Source organism: Amphibalanus amphitrite, unplaced genomic scaffold, assembly GCF_019059575.1.
Source record: "Amphibalanus amphitrite isolate SeventyFive unplaced genomic scaffold, NRLGWU_Aamphi_draft 000001F_arrow, whole genome shotgun sequence".
NCBI classification, from domain to species: Eukaryota; Metazoa; Arthropoda; class Thecostraca; order Balanomorpha; family Balanidae; genus Amphibalanus; species Amphibalanus amphitrite.
Window position 1 is genome coordinate 1,723,686 of NW_024881499.1, and position 17,740 is coordinate 1,741,425.

The following is a 17,740-nucleotide window of genomic DNA, read 5'->3' on the forward strand; positions in this document are numbered from 1 at the left end:
GGAGGGTCACACGGTGTTGGCCGAGGGTACGGGCCGGCAGTTCCGGCATGCGCCTGGGGCGGCCACCGCTCCACCGGCCGACACCGGGCCCTGCAACACAGACGTCGGCGGCGACAAATTTGTCCAGTCTTTTGCCGACATACGCCGTGGAGCCTGCTGGTTAGCGGGGTTTTAATTTAGCGGCTTGCATTTAGGCTCCTAATTATTGAGTTTGAATGTGACTGGGGGATGGTGTGTCGTAGGGACGTTGAGTCGGTGGACGAGAACATCGCCTATGTCATGCCTCTAGCTCTGCGGCTGTCTCCGTGGGCGGTTATGTTTTGGCTGGTATTTGGCTGCTGCACCGTATGCTGGCCAGGTTGGCAGCCGGATAAGTTAGCGAGAGGAAAAGTTTGGCTCGACTATTGACTTGCCTAGTTTTTCGGCGCAGTTTGCTTCAAAGACCATCTAACAGTGGTATGCAGTGAACGATGTGAGCGTTTTGCGCATCTGGGAACCGGCCAGCAACGGCAAATCACAAAATCCAGCATAGAACACGCCGGAAAATCAATAAGGCTGCTGAAACTTGGGGAGCGCGGCGCACGCCATACCCGTCCTTATTGATCGCGGCTAAGCCGGCCTGGGGGCGGGCGGCGTGATGCCGGACGGCCGATAATCGCGTGCCGCACCGCCGGGAGATCCGCGCTGGCTGGTGGCTGCCCAGAAGTTGCGGCGGCTTCCCCTGGCGCGGGCTGTGATGCTGCAGCTCAGGTGGCTGCTCTGGGCTGCCGGATGACCGCCCGCCGACCGACGCACGGCGGCCACCAACTTAAAACGCCATCAACTGGGGCCGGCTGCACGTGGAGCCGGGCGGCGTGCTACCATTTAAATGGTGGCCTCTCGCGCGCGCCGCCGTGCAAGAGGTCACTGCCGGCACTGGGCACTGGTCGGGTTCTTTGTTACCGGCGGGACCGGGCGCGGCCGGGATAGAGTCCCGATCGGCCGACTGCCGAACCTTGCTGCCCTGCCGCCGTCATACGCTGTGTGTCGGCACACGGGGCGCGCACAGTAGGTCAACAGCCTCCCCGCGAGCCGGGCCGACCGACTGACTGGAACAGAGACAGAGAGCGGGAGGGAGGGAACACTCATGGCTCCGGGGAGCCGTGAGGCGCCCTGCGCCGTGTCGCGCTCGGCGGCGGTGGTGACCGTGACGGCGATGGGTCGGTCAGCGGTCAACCGTCACGGTCCGGTCACCGGTCGTGTGCGGAACATTCGGTCCCGGATCTAGCCGGGTCGGACCGGAGCGGCAGCAGATCCCCGGTGAGTCTCCGCGGCCAGCGGTGCGGCAACAGGTGCCGCGCGGCGTGCGTCGGCCCCGACGGCTCGCGAGCATCCCTATCGACCGGTGCACGTCAATAGGGAGCGGGCGGCAGCGGCCGCGGCGCGGCCCACTCGCCGCCGCCGGCCGCGATTTTCCTCACCGGCCGGCCGGACACGCGCGCCGCAGCCGCCGATCAATAGCACATCTTGGGGAAGCCATGGGGAGGCGGCTGTCCGCCTCCGCCCGGCGCGTGCCCTGCCCCCCCCCCCTGCCTCCCTGCCCAGCTGGCTCCGGGTGACGCGTGACGCGCTGTCCGGGGGAGGAGCGGCCCGGAGCCGGAGCCGGAGCCGGGGCCGGGGCCGGGGGAGGCAGAATCGATGTGTACCGGTACTGGTGACGTCAGAGGCCGGCCGCCCGGTCGGCCGGCCGTCGACAGACAAACACGCCCCACGCGCAGCGACGGCTGCCGTCCGCTCTCCCCCGCCCCCTACCATACGCAGGGACGGCTGCCGTCCCCTCCCCCGCCCCCTACCATACGCAGGGACGCCTGCCGTCCCCCTCCCCCGCCCCCTACCATACGCAGGGACGGCTGCCGTCGCCTCTCACATACGCAGCGACGGCTGAGGGATACGCTCTCCGACCCACCTGCTCCCGCCTGAGCGATACGCTTTCCTATCCTCCCACCCCCGGGGCCGGGCTATGCGCCGTCCCACCGTACCGCCCCTGGCCGAGGGATGCGCCGTCCCCCACTCTCCCGCCCCTTGCCGAGGGATGCGCCGCCCACCCTCCAGCCCCTGGCGGAGGGATGCGCCGTCCCCCACCCTCCCGCCCCTGGGCGAGGGATGCGCCTTCCCCCACCCTCCCGCCCCTGGCCGGGGGATGCGCGGTCCCCCACCTTCCCGCGTCTGGCGGAGGGATGCGTCTGTGACTGCTGCTGCCGCTGAGCGCTGCCACGGGGGCTAATTAGTGTCGTCCCGATCAGACACTGACAAGGACCTGCCGCGCTGACCGCGCTGACGCCGTGATCTGACACTGACGAAGTGACGAGGACCTGCCGCGCTGACCGCGCCGACGCCGTGATCTGACACTGACGAGGACCTGCCGCGCTGACTGCACTGGTTGCTTTCAGTGATTCTGCTCCGGCTGTCCCTGACCGTCTCCTGAGACGGCACATCTGCTCGCGCTCCTGCCCCTCATTCCTTCACCGGTGTCCTGACGATCCTCAGCGAAACACGGTACGTATCCGGCACCAGTTCCTACTTCCTTTGACTTTTCATCTCACTCACCCAATACCAACAGTTTTTGTGAGCATTTATAATCCTGTCCTTTTATGTATGTGTGAAATAAGAACATAGAATGCCGTAGAACGTACCGTAGACCTTTACTCCATGCATGCGATGTGAACTTGTGTTGTATACGAGGGGGCATGGCCATGGGTAGTGTACCGATTGATTGAATGCGCATACTTCCTGGACTGATATTTATTTCTGTCGAGATACGTTGCTTCGTAGTGCGATGCAAAGAATCATATTGGATGGGAAACACTCGCTGAAAAGTTCCAGTGTGAAGAATCGAACCTGCGCTCGTTCACTGCTTCCCAGAAATCTAATTCGTGCGCTGCACCGGCTCTATCTGATATGGCTCAATATGTATTATGTATGTATGTATGTTATGTATTATGTATGTCATCTAGGGGCTTATTCACTCGGTTTGCCTCATTCCGACACTGACCTCCCCTACGTCTGGGATCTGATCCAAACTATCCAGTCAATTTACTGGTCGATCATATGGTCTCGGCCAGATGTTTGATTTGGCCGCGATTTGACAACGTTCTCTAACTCGCTCAAATTTCACACCACCGCTACCGTTAAGTGTAAACATCACATGAGCTCGTGTCTTTGAAGTGCGGAGGACCGGAGGTGGTTGGCTGACTGCTGACTGTTGCGTCTCTGTTCCAGAATGCGGGTCCGGCGCCGTCGCCGCTGGGTCAGATGCCGCCTGGTGAGGGTATGGCTCCCCAGGGCGCCATGCCGCCCGGCTTCTTCCCCGTGAGTGTGACGGCCGCCCCGCGAGGGGGTGGGGGTCGAGCGGGGGGTGCAGGCGGGGGTGGGGTCCGGCTCCGCGCGGACTGACACCACTGCACCGCGCGCCAGCCGCCGCCGCCAGCGCGCCGCCCGGCGGCCGCGCGAGTACTCGAGGTCGTCAATCGTAGTAAGAATTCACCGGCGCCCCGGAGCCGGACAGCAGCAGCTGCATCGATAGAAAACTAGTTTCATCTGTCGGCCGGCAGGTGGCAGTAGCAGACGGCGTCGGTGATGTGATGAAGTTGTAGTTGCGCGCTGCTATGCCAGATGGCGTCGGGTGTCCGGGGCCGCGCCGCTCGGTGTTACGCAGCAGTCCGTGTTGATCTCACCGCAGGAGGACCGATCGCGATGGGCGGGCACGACCGAGTCGGGGCGCCGCTCACTATCTGCACTGTCACGTCTGGATGGCACGCCACAGAGACCGATCGCTCAGCGGACCCGAGCCCGCCGCTCGTACAACACACTGACCACTGATAGCGAACACCGGGCTGCCCGTGTTGACCGAGTCGCAGCTATTCGCGGGCGTGCAGGGACACTGTCTCACTGATGTTGCCTCTTGTAAATGCCGTTGGCCGGTTGCGTCGTCCGACCGGGCGGCTGCGGATCGCCGACTACCGACTGCCCTGGCTGACCTCTCCGTCCTCTGGCTGACCTCTCCACCGGCCGGTGTTTCAGAACTCGAACATGCGTCCGTCGCCGCAGTCTCACCCGTCGTCACAGTCGTCCCCGCACGCGCCGCCCGGCCAGCCGGTGCCGCACGGAACCATGATGCCGTCACAGGTGAGTCCCGGCCGGTCTCCGAGGGATCTCCTCCTGGAATAGAGGAGCGGCGGTCAGGCTCTGTGGGTCTCCTCCTAGAACACAGGGGGCGCCTATCAGGCCGGCCGACTGAAGGCGGGCTGTCTGAGGGGTGGGAGCGCTACAACAATTGCAGAAGGAGATGGGGAGAACGGGAGGGGCCTGGTAAACGGCTCTAATGGCAGCGATCACATGTGCATGATGTTGAAGTGGAAGAATGTGTGTCGATGGATATGAAGAGTATTGTAACGGAAGCGTCATTGTTGTTCTTTGCATGCGGTGCTTGGTGAGGTGAACTGTTATTTGGTGGATATAGTAAATGTCAGGACTGCATGCAAGAAAAAGTCACAACACAAGCAAGGAAAATGAACAGTGACGCGCGGATGATGACGATAGTAAGCTGTGAGTACAGCCGGCGGCAGTTGGTGACATCCGGGGCTGGTCGGACAGCTCAGCGGCGGGCGGGGATGCCGACTGTCCGCTCTGTGAGTATCGCCGCCCGTTGGAATGCGCCGGGCGTCTGGCTGCACTGGTATCGGCTCGCTATCGGTCGGTGCTGACACTGAGGCCGCTGTGCCCCGCCGTCCTGTAAGCAGGACACTCGGCCGGCAGAGGCCCCGGGCGACACACGTGAGCTCAACACACACCACAGCCGCAACGCCGAACAAATTGTTTGAGTGCCTCTCCGACTACAAAGAAGCCACTCTAAGCGATTAGGCGAGTATGTGAGCGTCGTTAGACAAGTGTGATGCGCGGCGATGCGCGCACTCACCGCGGGCGGCTTGGTCAGCTCCGGTCGTCAGTGGGGCCTCCCTGTCGTCTGCTCCGCCGTCCCGCCGCGGCCAGATTCGCTGAAACAGACGCCGCCGCCGCGATAAGCGTCCAGCTCCGTATCGGGCGGCTCATAAGGCGATTGGTTTCCCCAGCGTTCGGTTTCTCTGAAGGCTCTGCTGGAGAAGGGGCTGGGTGCATGGGACCGGCGCCGGCCAGACGACTCGGACGCCAGGAAGGTGTCGCCAAACGGGAAAATGATGTCACACAATGGTGATTTCACACCCGTCCGTCCGCGCCTCGGTGCAACACTCCTCATTAGTAAATCAGCAAACACCGGCAATCCGACGGTCACCGAAATAAGCATCCACCGGTACACACCTGCTCAGTTTCACACGCCTCAACACCGGCAATAATACGACAGAGCTCCACAATAAACCTCCGCAAGGAGCCGCGTCGACCCCACATTTATCCAACCAATCACACCCATCGGCTCCCTCCCCCTGGGGGCCGAACGGATCCATCACTCCCCTCCCTCCACACCACCTGATGGCGTGATTGACATCTCTGACCAGCTGCGGGCACCGGCGCAGCCCGGGGCACGTGTGTCGGCCCGTCTGTCCGTCCGTCCGTCTGTCTGTGTTTGTCCGTCCGTCTGCCAGCGGTGTGTGACTGCTCGTGACCGAGCGGCGGCGGCGGCCCGCCTCCGGCCGCGCGGCTCACTCGGTAATTAGTGTGTCGTAAATCAGACCGAGTATTTATTGCGATAAAGTTGGCGGCGGCCGCGCTCTGCCGCGGCGCCCGGCCTGCCCGGCTTTAATTAAGATTCCGGCCCCGCGCGCCGGTGGGCTGGCGAGCGCGGCTGGCAGCGGCCGGGGCTGGCTGTTGAGGAGGCGGGGGGCGGCGCCGGCCTGTGGAGGGCGACTCGGCAGCTCGGCAAGTGACTGACAAACTGGGGCCGCCGGCGGCTGAGGAGGCAGGGGCGGCTGGGCAGATCAGGCAGTGACTGACGGACTGGGATAGCCGGGACAACTGGGACGCGGCGACACACAGCGGCCGGCGCATCAACAGTCGCCGCTGGATGTGGCCCTGAGCAGGAAAAAAACACGGAGCGTATCCAGTACAACTAATGACTGTGGAGTGTTTGTACAGCTGGCGGGTAACGGCGGGCCTGGACTTACCGTCGCGGCGCTGGGCCGGATGGGTCGTCCGGTGGGGGTCGTCCGCCGCCGACGGCAGACGCGCAGTGCAGGGCTGACGTGTGGTGAGCCCGTATCCTGAGGCGGCGCTCTGCAGTCCGCTGGTCGGGTCAGGTCACCCAGCCGCGGCCATCCGACTCCCTGCCGCCGCCGCCAGTGCAGTCGCCGACGATACACTGAAAACGGGACCCGCGTGTTACTTCGCGCTACAAGCCGTGTGTTGTACGAGTGGTATCGGAATGTGCTATTTATTAATCGGGTATTGTACTTCGAAATGCAACAGTAATGAAACGAGCCTAATGCCTATTCCTCTTTATCATTTCATTAGAATTGCAATGTGGTGCACTCATCATATTTTTTCACAATATACAAAGAACATCGATATCACGTGTCATTCCGCGACCAAATGTTTCGCGAGTTCGCCAACTGTGTAGTTTGACGGCAAATGAGTCATTATCGAGCATGGGCACGGTCCAACGCTGAAACAGTGAATCACTAAATGGGAGTTGATGGAGGGTGGGGACACCATTACAGGCAGGCTTTGAACTCAGCCTCTGTGCAAACGTTGACAAAGTTTGTTTTTGTACTAACTCCACTCTAGACCAAACTTTGGGCACATGCGCGTCCGGTTAAAGTGCAAAGTAACGTGCGGAACAAACCTGACGTGTGTTCAACACGCAGTGTCGACCATAGAAACGTGAACGCTGGCCTTCCGCTGGCGCCGCCTTCTAAGAATAGAGCGCAGTATTTGTTTCTCGTAACAAGCCACGTGACTGTACTATGCCCCTTCCAGCGGTTCTTGAAACTGCACAAACACGGCCGTTTCTCGGCCTGTGTCGCGTTACTCGGTCTGTGTTCTGCGCGGCACGAGTCGCATCCACTGCCGGCCGGGCCGGCGGCGCCCCCCTGCCGGAGTGACGCGGCCGACCGCGCGCTGATGGCAGGCCCTCCATGGCGGGCCGGGCCGGCCGGTAATATCTGCATCGTGTGACACATATTGGCGGCGCGCCGCTCCCGCGCCCGTCTTTAATCAGCTGCACCGCCCGGCCGATTGCCATTCGGGAAAGTCGTAAATTTAGTTTGGCAATTGGCACGTCACGCCAGGGCCGGGTTGCAGCCGGGGGAAGTGGGCGAAAAGTTGGCCGATGTGACGGACGGCGCGGCTAGTCTGCCGGTGCAGTGAGCTCACTGCTGCCCCGGCGGGGGCCGGACGGGGGCGGCCTCACCTGGAGTGGCGGCGGAGTGGCCGACAGCACGGGGCGAATCGACCGGTGGACGTTCGAATGAACAGGACAGTGGGCTGACAAAGCCGGCAGAAGGCGGAGCTCGGCCCGGCGCGGGACCCACCCAGCCGTCAGCACCGCTGCGGTCGCCCCTCCCGCCGCGGCACCCCGTCATCAGCGCTGACCGCGCCGGGCGTCATTACACGCCCGGTGCGTGTTTGGCCAACGCCGGTGTAACGGCAATTACCGGGCGGTGCGCGCCACTGCCTCAATGGCCACTTTGACGTCCGACGACAGCGGTGGCGGGGGCGCTCCGTGTGGCTGGCCGGGTCGGTGGGCGGCGGGGGCGGGGCGGCTGAGCACCACCGTCCGCCGCCGCCGGCCGTGAGCGATGAGCGATGACGCGGCCGGTGACGGGCCTGATGAGGACTGGCGGGTCGGACGGTCTGCACCAACTGGTGAGCTGACGTGGGGTCACCGTGGAGTCAGCACCGGCTGCCTACGTTCGCGCACCGTGTGGCCACAGCCCGCGCCCCCGACCAAAGGCCGACACTCTCAACGGACCGATTAACTAGACCGACCAGGGGCCGGGCGGCGCGGCGGGATGGGCGGCGCGTTTGAACGATAGCACGGCGACATGCGACCATTACAGTCAGCCGGCCGGCGCGCACCGGGACCGGACGCGCCCGCTCCGGCCGCGCGTTCGTGACGCCGTCCATGTGCCGCGCCGCGCCGCCCATCGGCCGACCGGCGCGACGCACCGCGGCACGCAACCGGCGAGAACGGCGGCCGGCGGACACTGGCGCGCGGCGCGGCGCCTATCTGATCTGAGACCCGACTGGCGGACACGCGGTCCCGTCCCGCCAGCGCCGGACGGACACAATGGGTCGTGTTCGAGCCGAGCGACATTAGCGGTTCGCTGTTAACACCAGATAGAATCAGTTCGCGGAGCCCCTAATCACCGGCGACGCGTGACTGCCTCGCTGTGTACAATTAATACGTGTCTCGGAATCACTATTTTCCCGGTATTTTTCGTTTGTCCTGCTAATTTGGAACGATTTTTGCTCGGACTGTTTTGGGAAACATATATTGGCGTACATGAAGCGAAGACAATTAGATATCCGAGAATCATTTCAAGCCCTTACATGCAAGTGGATAATGTCAAACCAGCGGGTGTCGCCGCTGGGGCGCTGCGCCGTTTTCCTGTTGGTCATTTGTCGGCGGACGGGTTGGCGGACGGGCTTGCGGACTGACAGGCGGCCGGGGCAGGTCGGCTGCGGGCCGGCTGGTGCACACACCGCGGGTGGCGTGGTCGGTCCGCCGCGGGGCGTCAGGTGAATCAGCCACCTCCGATCGGATAATGCGAATCGGCGCGACGGACGGGGAAATAGCGGGCGCACGGGTCGGGCAGAGAGGCGGCACACTGGGCGCGACAGGAGTCACCCGCTGACGATGGTGTGCCCAGTCAGAGTGACATTGGCATGCTGCCAGCTGCTTCACAGCATCATAAACGCATGTCTCCCAGCGTTCTGTCTTGTATCGTTCCGCCCGGTGGCACTCATCGGCAGACAAACGCTGCGTAACCGCGACAGGCTCCCGAGGAACCACAACAGGCTGCCGAGAAATCACGGTACCGAAGGGTTCTCTGCTGCTGCGACCCACTGAGCGTCTGCCTGCTGTGGCGTCACGGACGGGCGGCGGTGGCCCACCCGGGGGCGGCGCGGGCCGTGACCGGTGGCAGCCGTGGCAGTCCATCTGTCAGGGGCGGCGGACGGCCGGAGCTGCACGGAGGCCCGCCGGCGCGCCGGGCCGAGCGGGGCCGACTTCAGGCCTGACCGGGGGCTCACATAGCCGCCGGCCGGAGCAGCGGAGCCGCGGCGGCCGGCGCGCCGAGACGGGCACACCCCGTCATTAGCTAACGGTAGTGGCGAGTAACGGCCGAGTTTGGGGCGTCCCAAGCACCCCAGCCGAGCCCGCTAAGCCGGCGTGCAGCGCACCGAACACGTGAACCGAGACCGGGGAATCATGGCGCGTCTGAATGCCGTCAGCCGGCTCGCCGCGGCCGTATTATGTCGGCCGTTCACGACTGGCTAACGACGCCGGTATAACACGCCGGCGCCGGTGTAGTACCGCCGGCCAACACGGACCGGGCCGAGATCCGATCGGCCCATCACGGCGCGGACGGGGCGCGGCACGGCGCGGCGCCGGGATGCGCGGCTGCCCCGGCGCGGCTCTCCTGTCCTCGGTCCCTCCGGGCCGTACGGACGGCGCGCCGGTGTGTCGCGGCTCCGTGACCGGTGGATTCCCAGCGCCCGCCGCCGGTCGACACGTGTCGCCGCCGTCATATCGCCGACGGAGCCCGGATGGGACGATGATTCACCGGGCAGAGACAGGCCTTCGACGGTATCAGGGTGTGAGCGGGCGCGCTTATACCGTGTGCCGCGGCCGGCCGGTCGTGCTCGGGCCGGAGCCGGCTGCGTGGCCGGGAGCCGTTCGTTAAACCGACCTCGTTTCGCGATAGGGCCGGCCGGCGGGCTATCGGCGGCGCCGGCGATAGCGGACCGTCCCGTCTCACTAATGACGGAGGGAAGCGGCCGCCGCCAGCCGCCCGGCGCCCGGGGAGGCCGAGCTCAGCCCGCCGCCGGCCCACCGAGCGCGTCATTTATCGCCGCGCGGATCGCAGCGCGCCGCTTTGAGCGCGGCCGCCCGTTCACGCTGCAGGCGCGCGCGGCGAGCTTCGCGTGTCGCCGGCGCGTCAGCCGCGGGTGGGGCTGCCGGCGCCGCCGCCAGCTCGGCGCTCTGCGAAATAGGGCCGGCGCGGCGCGCGTTATGGTTCGACTCTGGTCGGGAGACAGGCCTAATGGGCGGAAAATAGTCACCGGTGCCGGTGGCCGCCGCTCTCAGTCACGGAATGCGCGTTATGTGGGCCGCTGCGCCAGCCGCGGCTGTGTTTAGGCGGTGGCGGAGCGAGTCCTGGATCTACTGCTGATGCTGTGTCCGCTCTGCCCTGCCACAGAGGGATGGGGAGCCGGCACCGTCCCAGTGAAACTCGGCCGACCCACCCGATCAGATTCACGGCCCAGACGTGGCCCGAATGTAGATACCCGCTGCCTGATCGGCAGTGCCCTGCCCGACCCGCTCTGCACCGGCCGCCGGCTCGGGGGAGACATTGACCAGTTGGCGACGGTGCCGACATTCAGAGAGCCCACATACATTCAGGGGCGTGCCGGCGTGTTGGGGCCGCGCCGGTATGCCATTAGGCGCTCGGCGGGCGGGCCGCCCGGTGCCGGTCAGTGCAGGGTCGTGTGGCACACGACACACGCCGTGGCACGGTGGCGGCCGCTCGATCTGAACGGGCCGCTCGATGGCGGTGGGCGCCGCGTGCGGCCTCCGGCCAGCTCACGGACGCCAGCGGCAGCCATCGCTCATGGCGCGCTGACCGGGGGTCTGGCCGCGCTGCAGTAACGGGGCGGCGCTGACGGACGATCGGCCGCGGCATCGCGTGCGCGGTGGCGGAGGCGGTGTGGGCGGCGCTCTATGCCGCTGATGTAAGCCGACACGCGGCACGGGCGGCCCTCAGACGCGCCCGGACGCCGCGGGGGCGGACCGGCCTCCGGCGGCAGTCGCGCCGCTAAACAGACACACAGCCGCGTCAGGGAACAGGCAGACGCGGGCGTGACTCGCCATCGGGAGTCATCATTAGGTCGGTGGGCGGACCTTGACCCGGACCGGAACCGCAGCCGGCTCCAAATCGTCCGACAGACCGGGCCTGCACGACCATTGCTGGCCAAGGGTGTAACAAGCTCGTTATTGGGAGCGGTAACAAGCTGCTTCGATCAGTTTCCGGCGGCAGTAGTGTGTCTACAGTGGCCGACAATGGATGGCCGCGGCGCCAGCGGGCAGTCGGGGGCGGGGTAGGAGTCCGGTGACGGCGTCTTACCCCCGTCCACCGTCCGGTGTATCCACCGCACCACTCCGGACCTTTCCGGCGGCGCGCGCACGCCGAATTAGCGTCCAGCTGAGCGCATTAGACGGCGGCGCGGGCCGACCGCAGCCGCGCCTGTCACAGCCCACTTAAAGCGCCATTAGGCTGCCGAATCACGCCCGGACGCGGCGCGGCGCGCCGGGATGGGGTGCCGACGGCAGGTGCTCGCCGGCCGGCGCCCGCCGCGCCCCGCTCAGCCGTGCACGGCAGGGTCGGCCGGCTGATGGCAGACCTGGGCCGACTAGCGCTGGCGAGGGCAGTCTACGTGCATTGGTGGGGCTGGGCTGCAGGACATTTGTTTAACCTAGATTGTGCGGCTGTCAGATTCAATAGATGGATTAGCATCTTGTCCTGTCATGTCGACATCTTATCATTCAACAACACTCCAGCCATGTGTCAACATGTAGCTTATTTTGGTGACACCGGCTCCGTCAACTCATCATTCAGTCGACAGTCGATGTCCCAGTCTCGGCCCCCCGTGTCCCTGGGATGTCCGTGTCGGCCGGCCGTGTTCTCCGCCGGTCTGACCTGTGTACCGCCGTTAGCGCGCCGGTCTGACCCGTGTACCGCCGTGACCGCGCCGTCCCGGCCCCGTCACCGGCCGGCGGACAGCCCGCTATCTGAGACGGCGCCGGCCGTGTCGCACCCTCAGCCGCCGTGTTATCCAGCGATGGACGGCTGACTAAAATAGACGGCTGGCCGGCCGGCACGGGCCGACTGCTCTGTTGACGCCGCAGCGGCCGCCGTAAATCGGTCCGGTCAGCGCTGGGTCAGGTCGGGCCGGCCGGCGGACCGCCGCGCGCTGACGGCGGTACCCAGTTAGCGGCTGGCGGCGCGGTGTTGCAGTCAGCAGCCGCCGGCCGGCGGCGGGCACTCTGTTTTGGCTGCGCCCGCCGCGGCTCAGATGGCCGCCAGCCGACGACAGATGGGCGGTGGCAGCGGGCTACGGGCGCGGCCACACACACAGACACAGACACTCCCACTGCACGGCGCGGCGCTCCGTCCGGCCGGCGAGACCGGTAATTTGTAACGGGTGAACGGGTGGTCCGGCACCTACTCCGACTGGCTGCAATCGGTCGTTCTCGCCGTCATTATTCGCCAATGATGGCCATTTGGCGCCGTGGACGGCCGGCTGTGTCACAGCGGGGGGTGTGACCGGCGGCAGGGCGCGCGCTGCCTACGACTCCGCGCGCCATTACCGTCCGCCATTAATGTATTCATGCAATTTGCAACAAATCATCGGCGCGTGTATTACGAGTGGTCCGGCGCGGCGGGTCGGCACCGGATGCCGGCGCCGCCGAACTGCGAGTCACGGCTCCCTGCGACTCCGGCCCGGGCCGGCGCCGCCGAAATCGTGAGCCCGCCGATCGGCGCGGCTGCCCTTTGAAACGGAGCCTTCCGCCGGCCGACAGCGGGGCCGACGACCGAGGGCGGCGCTGGCCTGCCGGCCGAGACGGTGGCGGCGGCGGCGTAATTTATGATTAATCCGGCCGATGGCCGATTTGATGCATGGCGCCGGGCGGGCCGTTCCGCTGAATTAGGGACGGACGTCGCCGCCGGACCGCCCGCCGACAGTGGCCGAGCGGTGACGGGCCCGGCCGACCGCCTGCCCTATCGCAGACGGCGCCCGTGTCGGCGCCGCGGCGCCAGATAGGACGTCAAGTGTTTGCTCGTTTGTGTAACTGGCCGCCGCGGTGCCGGCGCGCGAGTGTTGCCGCTTGTTTTTGTCCGTGTGTGAACAGGGGTTCGATCTCTGGCCGTGCTGTATCGCGCTGTCGCCGGCCCGTTTTGGGCTGTGAGGTGGAGCGGCGCCGGCCGGCGGAGCACGCCGCTCGGCGGCCGACCGGGACGGAGCCGCCCGTCGACACCATCGCCGAACACCACAGCCAAACACAGCCGCGTCTGACGGAGCCGCCCGCTTCACAAACACTGACAGGTAGCCGCTGAACACAGCCTCCCGATGCACACAGTCGCGTCTGACAGAGTCGCCCGCCGAACACAGCCGCGTCTGACAGAGTCGGCCGCTGATCATAGCCGCGTCTGTTTCCAGCTTTGAACCTGAGTCTGAGCCGCGGCCGGTGGCAGGTGGCAGTGAGCTGGTCAGCCGGCTGGGCGGCCGGTCCGGGTGCCGCCGTCCGTGTCGCCGGGTCCGTGACTGTATCGGGTCCGTCGGACTGACGGACCAGCTGACCGGACCGGCTGCCACCGGGTCCGTCAGTGACAGCCGGCCGGCATCTGGTGTGTCAGCTCTCAGACGAACCCGGGCGGCGTCCGTCCGCCGCCGACAGCGGACACCGACCCAGCGAACTCATTACGTACCAGTACACATCTGTAAACAGGCGGAGCTGGCCACTGCGGCGGCGCGGATACGGATCTGGCCGTCTGGTCCTGTCGGTTTGCCGGGTTATCTGGCGGCCGTAACTCAGCCCCGGCATTCCGAATGACATTCGTTTGCGGCGCGGGGCATGTCGGGTACGCTGACGACATGCCTAGAGCAGCGCGTTGCGTCAGAATGTGCTGACGGTGACGGCGGTCGGATGCAGTGAGTCGGCCACAGACGGCGGCTGCTCGGTAAATAAGCACGGGCTGGGAGCTGAGCGACCCGGCGCTCCCGCCGGTTGTAGTGGGAGCTCAGTCACCTACATAGCGATCCGCAGTGGGCACTACCTGCCTACCACCTTTGAACCAGAGGTGGGCGGCACTGCTCGAGCGTTCTGCTTTTTGAGACAGTATTGTTCTGGATTGTTATTCCTCTGTTAGTCAACAAAGTCGGACGTCTGCGCCAATTTTGAACAAACCCTGAGCTGTGCAGGACCGCGATGTTTGAAACGGGTACAACCGGGGGAGAGCGGGTCACGGGACTTACCGGGGGCTGCGATACCGCCGTCTCCGCTGCTGCTGTGACGGGGTGCTCCGGCAGTGCCATGGCTCACCGTGCTGCTCGGGGCGGACGGGGTCCCTCCGGACACCCTCACTCCGGGCGGCGGCTGGCGGCCAACTGCCGGCGACGGGCCGCCCACCGCCAGCCGGGCGGCGGGCGGCCCAGCCGGGCCCCCGGCGGCGCCCCCTGCCGGTCCGCCGCCCGAGCTGCCACCTGGCGCCTGTCCGCTCGGTGCCGGCCGCCGGGCTGGGCCGCCATCTGGTGGAGGAGCGCTGTTCACGGCGATGCTGATGTGTTCAGAGCTGTGGGAGCCATCACTGATCACTGACCCAATGTACTGACGTGCTGTTCTGTTTCGTTGCAGTACATGCCGACTCTATATACTGATGTGCTGTTCTGTTCCGTCGCAGTACATGCCGACCCTTGATAATGACGCACTGTTTTGTTTCGTTGCAGTACATGCCGACCCGGTTTCCGGGCGGGCCCCGGCCAGGAGTTCGGATGCCCGGAAACATGGGCGAGTTCAACGGGGTGAGTATGAATGGCCATGCTGCCTGTGTTGGGTCGCCTTTACGGGTCTTCGTCTGATGATTGTTAAGTTGGAATGGAATGGCTGGGGCTCAGCAGCAAACTCTGGTGAGCTGGGTAACTCTGTTATCTGAAGCAATGCGTTTTTGTGTGGAAGGTGAATGATATCCCACCCTCTTTACCTGGATGGGATGATAACCCGGCGATCCCCAGACCCCCCCCCCCCCCCCCACCCGTTTCCCTGCCGTGCGGTCTAACGCGTCCGTCTCCGCCCCCAGCCTCCCGGCCAGCCGATGATGCCCTCCAGTATGGACCCCACTCGACCAGGTGAGTTTCAGTGGCGGCCAGCGCCGCCTCGCCGGTCAGGTCAGGTCGCTGCCACAGGGCCGGGCGGGAGCGCAGCGCCGCGCTGGTGGTGCCACACGGGTAACGGAGAGGGTGGCACTGAGGTAATACTCTGGGGATTAAACATACATTATGCTGAAAATCTGAAAAATATACGAAAAACAAATACTCGGCTGATTTGCGTACTTTGCCCCACCTAACATTTTACGGTACATATTTGTCGAATGCTTTCTTTCAAGTCCATATCTGATTTCTGGGTTTCTATTTTTATTAAAGACTTGATCAACTTCAGTTGCCTATCTATGCACATTTGCAAAAGCAATGATCATCGAAGTGTGGAGGAATCCCAAGATTTGATTGTTTTCCGAAAGGTTTGATATTGTTTTATGCAACTTTGACTTTTCGTTCCCTTGTTTGTTCGCTCGCCCCTTCGTTTTGTTTATTCGCTTGCTAACCAATGCCAGAGCTCACATACTCAGTTCACTGTAATTTTGCATTGTCAAGTAAAGAGCTGCGGGTCACACTCGGCCTAAGTGGCCGTTGGCGCGCCTTTGCCGTGGCGCTGTAGTCTGTACCGCTTGTACCGTCCCAGTAGAGCACACGGCGCGGCGGGCGGGTGATAGCGGTGGCCGCGCGGCCCCTGACGCCCGCCCCTCTGTCTGCCCTTTGTCCGTAGGCGGCGACGGCGAGTATTTAGGTTGGCAAGGTAGGCCGGAGCGGGCGCCGTCGCCCTCCGCCGCCCGCGCTCCCCGCCCCTCTCTCTGTCTGTCTGTCTGTCTGTCTGTCACCCTGTGCCCGGCCGGCCCCTGGCTGCCTACCTCTTTCCGTCTCTCTCTCGCTCTATCTCTCTTCCCCGGCTCTCTCTCTCGGTGTGATGTGGTCCGGTGTCGTTTGTTGCGTGTTGTGCTGCTGTGTTTCGATCACGGCTTGGCTGCGGTACGCTCACCGACACAAACACACAAACATACAAACACGCAGCCCGAGGCCGGGTCAGCTAGCCGGACGGGCCGGCGGCAGGGGCAGCTAGCCGGCTTGGTGGGCGGCGGGTCAGCCGGGCGGGCCGGCGGCAGGGGCAGCCATATTCAGCAGAGGTGGAAGGCTTTGGAAAGCTTCTGGGGGGGGGGGGGGGGGGGATTTGATGGTGGCGGGACTAACCGACATAACCGACTTTTCGGGCGGGGAAGGGCGTGAGGGACGGCACGTCATTTAGCCGGTGCCGGCGCAGTCTGTCGGTCCCCGGGATACCGCTCTCTCACAGACCGGCGCAGCGTGAGAGGCTGGCCTACGCTCAGCTTAACTTTGAGCTCTTAACGACCTTGTGAAACATTCTGCGACACTTGCAAAATATCTTATTTTTATCAGTCACATCGGGTAAATTAGCATGTGTCCTTCAAGCACAGATTGACACAATCCACGACTTTTCGACGTAGGTCTTTTGCTATTTTCTGCTGTGCGAACATTGAACACATTGAGGATCTGACATCATAATGAATACTAGGTGGGTCCGTCTCCATTGCCGCGCCTCCATGCCGCGTGCCGCCCCAATAACCAGCGACCTGACCTGACCTGACCCGCTCTTTACCCACGCCCAAGGGGCCCCCTCACGACCTAGCCGTTTGAGACGCCGCCAGGTGTCGCAACTGAATGTTCACCTTTCAAACATAGATCGCTTTTACTTTAACCAGTAGGCATGTTCGGCTATGTTTTTAGGATGGCTTGATACATCTTTTATTCGTGTAAATCATATTGAGGGCTCATTGCATACTAAGAGTATGCCATACTCGGTTTAGTTACCTTTCAATCGGTGTCGTGCTTTTAAACTTGTTATATGTATACGGCCGTGCGCACTGGTGGATGCTACGAACTGCGGTGGAGCGGCGAATCTCTAAAATACCAAAGAAGTTATAGCGTGCACTTTTTTGCACCTAGATTAGCATTTTGTTTTCATGAAAGTTCCTTCGTTTGATACGAAAGAACATGACCATTGACCATATTTTCAGCGGCTCTGGCCCGCTGATCGCCGCTCGCCGCCTTTGGTCCGCCAGTGCGCCCCGGCACCGTACGTTGTCTGTCGCGGCTCTCCCCGCGCGGTGTCCCTTCGCTCGCCGGTCGTTAGCTAGCCGCCTGTGGACCTCGCGGCGGCCCCTCTGTACATTGGCCGCCCGTCCCCGGTGTGTCTGTGTGTGTGCACGCCGTCCGCCGCACCAGCGCGTCGTCAGCACCGCACCCAGCACTGTGGTCGCCGCCGTCTGTGTGTCTGTGTGCCCGGTGACATGGCGCCGGCTGTATGTCACCGATAGCTGTTGTATGAAACATCCAGCTGCGCCGAACTGTGTCACTTGTTGGATGCTGTAGTGCCGTCGGCGGCCACGCAGCAAGGTTAGCTGTAGATGCTGGTGCGTCTTTTCTTACATGAGCTCGTATATTGTATGACGCCTTCGATGCCACGTCTTTGGCAAAAAGAGATATGCGCAGATCACAAACTGAACACAGTGAAGGGCTCAGTTGAAACCGGTCTTATTCCCGCCGATCGTGAGTCGATGTTCGGGATCGTCTTCCTGTGCCGTGTGATGAGCATACTGATACCTACGTGGCGTCGTGAATTGATTCTGTCCGGTTAGGAAAT

General features: G+C 63.8%; 1 protein-coding gene and 1 long non-coding RNA gene across 2 annotated transcripts in view; one reads left to right on the forward strand and one right to left on the reverse strand.

Moving 5' to 3' along the window:
• Positions 1–17,740, forward strand: part of LOC122386411 (single-stranded DNA-binding protein 3-like) — a 50,714-nt gene that overhangs the window by 29,028 nt on the left and 3,946 nt on the right. Inside the window, exons 6-10 of the mRNA XM_043375623.1 lie at positions 3,259–3,348; positions 4,060–4,164; positions 14,698–14,772; positions 15,048–15,096; positions 15,791–15,820. Of these exons, the coding sequence (XP_043231558.1) occupies positions 3,259–3,348; positions 4,060–4,164; positions 14,698–14,772; positions 15,048–15,096; positions 15,791–15,820 (349 nt within the window). The remainder of the gene's footprint in view (positions 1–3,258; positions 3,349–4,059; positions 4,165–14,697; positions 14,773–15,047; positions 15,097–15,790; positions 15,821–17,740) is intronic.
• On the reverse strand, positions 4,080–14,363 carry LOC122386479. The gene is made up of 4 exons (XR_006257389.1): positions 14,227–14,363; positions 6,135–6,328; positions 4,955–5,033; positions 4,080–4,197 (listed from the first exon to the last, which is right to left on the reverse strand). It is a non-coding gene; the product is annotated as an uncharacterized LOC122386479 (long non-coding RNA).